Source organism: Acanthisitta chloris, unplaced genomic scaffold, assembly GCF_000695815.1.
Source record: "Acanthisitta chloris isolate BGI_N310 unplaced genomic scaffold, ASM69581v1 scaffold1527, whole genome shotgun sequence".
NCBI lineage: Eukaryota > Metazoa > Chordata > Aves > Passeriformes > Acanthisittidae > Acanthisitta > Acanthisitta chloris.
In genome coordinates this window covers 82,871-88,870 of record NW_008684111.1, presented here as the reverse complement: position 1 = coordinate 88,870, position 6,000 = coordinate 82,871, and the positions used below count along the sequence as shown (strand labels likewise).

The 6,000-nt window shown below is 34.3% G+C and overlaps 1 protein-coding gene across 1 annotated transcript in view; it reads left to right on the top strand.

Moving 5' to 3' along the window:
* Positions 1-963: 963 nt before the first annotated feature.
* The window catches only part of SLIT2 (slit homolog 2 (Drosophila)), a gene marked incomplete at both ends in the record, with an annotated part of 87,111 nt that continues 82,074 nt past the window's right edge, over positions 964-6,000 (top strand). The window contains one exon of the mRNA XM_009079172.1: positions 964-1,035. Within this exon, the coding sequence (XP_009077420.1) occupies positions 964-1,035 (72 nt within the window). The remainder of the gene's footprint in view (positions 1,036-6,000) is intronic.

The following is a 6,000-nucleotide window of genomic DNA, read 5'->3' as shown; positions in this document are numbered from 1 at the left end:
TTGGTCCAGGGTAGCAAACTATTGTCTGAAGTGAAACCTCCAAACTGCACATGGTGTAGATAGAGCAATAATGACTTTAATGTATTGATCATCTTCTGTTGAGCTGCATTGCTTGTTAATAGTGCATAGCATAAACGAAAAGCTCTGGATTCTAGTTCACTTTTGTTTTCTTTTTTTTTTTTTAATTCTGTCTCTTCTGCTACCATCTTCAGTTCTCTAGAGTTAATTTCCAATATTGAGCTGTAAAGGACAAAAATATATCTAAATTTGAGGAAAAAAGGCTGTTTATTCATACTGATAGCAGAAGAAAAGTACTACTAAATAATAATTTTATAAACATTTTAAAAATATTTCCCTTTTGGAAAAGATAATAGTTTCAGATAGTGTGGTACATCTGGTCATGAAGGGGTTTTGAGGAGAAACCTTAGACATTTGTTACAGGATGGTTTGTAATCCTTTCTTTTAAAATACATGGTACTTGCCACTTTGAAACAAAAGTCAGAAACCTGTTGATCTCAGATATCACACAGCTTCATAGATGTTTCTCAATAGCTCACTATTTATTCTTTTTGCTGGATTTCAGTCTTCCTTGCATGAAGTTGGACATACTATCGAACATTTGATGTCATAGGTTTGGAAGGGTTGAAAAGTGAAAACACTCTGTTAAAAATTAAATATTTGTGCCTTCATTACTAAAGTATGTAATGTTTCTGCTTTTTGTTTGATGTATGTATTGCTGTTTTGTAAAGGGACTACTTAATGAGCACAGATAAGCTAATTTGATTATTATTGCTATTTGTTTTTCTTCAATTATCAATCAGTTAAGGTAATAAAATAAGCTTCACTGGAAACGTTGACTGAACCATAATGACTGACATTGTTTAGTTGTATCTCCTTTTTGTTATACACAGAACTAAATATATATGGCATTTTTACATTTAATGTACTTTTTTTTCTCCTTAGTGATCTTAGTGAAAATCAGATTCAAGCAATACCAAGGAAGGCATTCCGAGGAGCAGTGGACATAAAAAATCTGTAAGTATTTTTTCATTCTTCTCTATATTCTGATGATAATGCTTTGTCAATGCAGTGTCCTTTTGTTCTATCAGATATCTTTTTCCTAAGCACTTTTATAGCTGCTTAAGGAATCTCTGCATAAAATCAATACTTATCATTTGTTTTGGCAAAATACTTTAGCGTATCTTAAACATCCTAAAATTGCTTTACGTGAAATATAAAACAGTGAAACAGAGTTGAAGGCAAAATGACATTGTAGTTATTTGTTTATGGAATCCGAGTTTAGTATTTGAATGTCAGGCTATTTGAAACATTTATTTGCTTCATGTGGAAAAAATAATTTTTTGCCTTGGTTCTAAAAGTCTGCCTTTGGTTTGCTTGTCTAAAAGAAAGAAAAATCATGCTATTATCTGGCTCTGCTAGCATATATTTTTGTACTCTTGTGACTAGTTTTCTTACATGGTTTTTCTTCTGTGTTAAAATAAGTCTTTTCTGAAAGGTACTTACTTTCCTGGAGATGGTGACCCTGAAGTTCATGGGCAGGTTTTGAATTCTTATGGCTTCTTCTTGAAGATAATTAAAAATAAAAATTGTAAAGCCATGGCATTGCCACAAAGTCCAAATCACACCTGTGGCATAATTTTTACCACACAAAGTCCAAATCACACCTGTGGCATGTTTTTTATCGTGATAGGATAAATACTACAGATATTTCCTTAGTGGTCTCAGAGAGGGGGTGGAAAAAAAAAGGAAAAAAGCAACACCAAACCCCTAATCTGATCCCACTACAATTGAAAGTACTAAGAAACATTTCTTCACCCAAAGGGTTGACAAGCATCGGAACAGGCTCCCCAGGGAAGAGGTTGAGTCACCATCACCAGAGCTATTTTAGAAAAGTGTAGATGTGGCACTTAGGGATGTGGTTGAGTAGTAGACTTGGCAGTGACAGGTTTACAGTTGCACTCGATGATCTTACGGTATTTTCCAAAATAAGTGATTTAATGATTCTGTGAAGGAATTTAGCAGCTATTGGGTGATTAACCTATGGTCCAGGAGCCAAATACTTGTACATGGAGAACTGTCATAAACAGAATTCAATGTTTGTTCTAATTTCAGCTTTTCTCCTGTAATTGTCCAGTAGTTGAGCATAATGTTAAATATGTTTTATCTCTTCCAAACATATGGAAGAGATAGGTGAAGGTACAAAGAGTAAAGAAATCTGTATTAGAACGTGTTGTAAATCTGAGGTTTGCTTTGTGGAACAACAGTAATTACAGCAATTTCAATATAAATCACTGACTTTTTTTTTTTTTTTAACATGGAATGAGTGATAACCATCCTATACAGTAGTTCTAGTAAGCGGTTTAAAGGTGGTTAACAAATTTCACAGACCTTGACCTGATCACGTATTTTATGGTCCTGAGTGGAGACTCATCATTCTCTCATTCCCACCAAATGCTTTACATCTTCCAGGAGCTGGAATATTTTGGAAAACATCTTATTGCATTCTTCTAGTCTTTGCAGAGAAAAGGCAGTTGTAGGCAGCACTAAGATCCTCCCTTGCCCTCCTTCTTAAGAGTGAACAAATACAATTCCTGCAGACTCTCCCCAAATGTTACCACGTTCAACCCTCTCATGTTGGTGGTCCTTATTGGACTCACCATAGTGTGTCAGTCTCTGTCTTCCTCTGGGGAAACTAACACCAGATGCCATCTTACTAACTCAGATGTCATCTCACAAATGCCAAACAGAGTGTCTTAACTTCGCTTTCACCAATGCAGCCAATTGTTTGTAATAAATTAAGTTATTCAGTGAAAGTGACAAAAAATTAGGGAAGCTTATTTTGTAGCAGTTCCCCAGATGAGAAACTCAGGATCCAGTATTTTGGCAGTAAAAATGTAAGAAAAAAACCTAGCTGCTGTGTATCAAAGTCTCAGTTTTTCTGTTCAAGGAATTATTCTTGAATGACTTGAAGAGTAATCCACTTTTACTATAGCTGGGACTTGACAGAAAATAGGGTGCAAATTCTGGAAATACAGTTCTGAAAGTTACTCCTAACTTGCAACATTTTCAGGGACAAAAGTATTCACCAAGAAGTTAGATACCTCAGAGAACACAGTGACAGGCACTGTTTTTAAAAAAAAATAAATAGAAATTACCATATAAATGGGAAATTAAACACAAATTTTTTTAATATGCATGTTAATGCTGGTTTCATAACCCTCCCTGGTGATATAGTACTCACACTGTATGTGAAAGATGTTTAATATCTTCTCAACTTCAGGAATTTTGTTTGCATTTATGATGATAAGGAAATTCTTTAGGTGTCCAGATTATAAATTTCAATGGGTTGGTTTTTTAGTCTGGTTAGTAGGAAGAAAAATAACTGGGTTACAAACAAATGTGAAGCACCACTGAAAGAACTATAGCGCTATGCTCAGTTTTTTAGTTCATTTTGGCATTATGACTTGTGTAAAATTTTCTAAGATTCTAATTTTCTCTTCCTCTGTGTAATCAATACTTGGCAAAGGATGGAAATGAATACCCCAACACTGGGGCAGAATTGTGATGCTAAATATATGCAACCTCAAATGATATCAAAAATAGCAAGGAACATTTTCATCGTATCTCCTGCAACAATCTTGTGCTCTGATTTTCTTGTCATGCTCTAGGCATTAATTTTGATTACTCTCTTCTTTGTGTTCATTTGGTTCCATCTTTTTCCCAGCAAGTGTGGGTAGATGCCACCCCAGGAGTAAAGGTTGCAGGGAAATGTAGTGGCTTCACAGATTATATTGCCTGGGAAAATGAAGAATTAGCAAAGAGAGAATCAGTCACCATCATCCAATCAAAGTCCTTCTCATTATACTAACCTTTGTCTAAAATCTTGATTGATATTACTTGGTGTTGCCCTGATGCCTCTTTTACACTGATTGTGAAAGATTTAAAACTGATATTGCCACTGAAGTCATAACTAATTTTGTATTAATAATGGTTGGGAATGATTGGACTTCTTTTTTAAGTTCAGTGTTATTAGCTGTTGAAAAGTACATAGACCTGCTGAAGATGTTCTAGTTACTGATTTCTCCTCGGATTATTCACAAAATTACACTGTGACTGGAAGCATATTTGTCTACTCATCTGTAGAAGTGCTGATCTGAATGCACTGCTCACCTTAGACATGCTTTAATCATTTAGGATTGGGGTATTTCTCATGCTTGCTTTTACTGGGACTCTGAATTCAGCTGCTGGTCTGTTCAGCCACATGCAGCTGAAGGATTTTCCAGAAGGATTTTCACAAGTTGTTAGTGAAATATATTCTGCATTTGCTTAAGATTTTCATTAAAATCTAAAGTAGCTCTGAAGGCATGATGGAAAAAATACGTACACTTTTCTAGTGCCTCCTAAAGCTGTTGTTGCCAAACAGGTGGGTGACGTTGTGGCCTTTGGGAAAACAAAAGTTCTTTCTGACAGTTTAAATGAATAGAATTTCAATACTATTTTGACAGTTTTATTTTCATTAAAGGAGTTATTTCTTACTGATGTGATAGTATCTATGCATCACATAAGATATAGATTGTTCATTTTGTGTTCATTCTGCTTTTGATGGCATTCTTCTGTTTCATTTTGACTTGATTTTATTTTCCTCCTGTAAGATATTTCTGGGTTGAACCAAGTAGAGTGCTAGAAAATTTTGAGGGAATTGAGCAATAGAACTATAGATCTGTTCTCTTTTCTTTTAGTTTATTCAGCAAGTATGCCTTACTTGGATGTATTGCTAGCCTTGCTTGTTAGTTTGGGGAGAAAAAAATTTGCTATATTATGTATATTAAGAAAAAATATAACAATTTTTAAATGTTATACAGGGAAAATTTAGTAAAGAACAAAATTAACTGCATTAGCAAAATAAACTGCAAGTGAAAAAACCCACTTGACTTCCAAATGTATGAATACTCTCAATAAATAGTAATAGTCACGGGAAACAAGCAGTTCTTTGAAGTTTAATAAAAACTTAGAATAAATTCTTGCATGATTTTGTTATATCTTTTTCATCTCATTCCTCTGAAATTGATTCGTCTTGAAAATGAGAAGGGAAGTAAGAAATAGGAAACATAACTCAGTTCTGTTGTAAACAATACAAGGAGACATAAAACCCAGTGACCATTTCCAAAAATCGTATTGCAGTGATAAATATTATGCATTCTATTCTTTTCCCTAGGAAAAACTTAATGATATGACATCCAGCATACTATATGCTAAAACATTCATGTTTCCTGGGGAGGAAGCTATTGTAGGGATCTAGAAAGGCTTCTGACTTTTTCTGATGATGTTGTAAACAGAGTTTATCAGTAAGTTGTTACATGAGGAGAATGTAATACTTTCAGAACAAAGGAGAATTGGGTAAAGCTGAAGAATACAGGACCACAAAAAGTTCTCAAACTGTGAGGAACAGGAAAAATGTAATACTTTCAGAACAAAGGAGAAGTGGGTAAACCTGAAGAATACAGGACCACAAAGTGTTCTCAAGCTGTGAGGAACAGGAACGTCAAGCAGATTATTTGAAATTGTCCCAGCTTTTAACAGTCACTACAAAGGAGTAAAGAAGGTTTTCTCTGTCAAGAGTCAGATGACTTTTTGTTTTGGTATGAGGGTAGTAGTTTTTAAATGTATGCAGCATCTTCTGTTAGTCATTAAATGCTCTTCTTGTAGGGTAACAAAGTTTATTTTAAGATCTTTATTTATCATAATCGGGTAGACAACATATGCTAAAAGAGAAGAAAATGTAAGTTAGCAATAGTAAAGAAGGTTTTCTCTGTCAAGAGTCAGATGACTTTTTGTTTTGGTATGAGGGTAGTAGTTTTTAAATGTATGCAGCATCTTCTGTTAGTCATTAAATGCTCTTCTTGTAGGGTAACAAAGTTTATTTTAAGATCTTTATTTATCATAATCGGGTAGACAACATATGCTAAAAGAGAAGAAAAT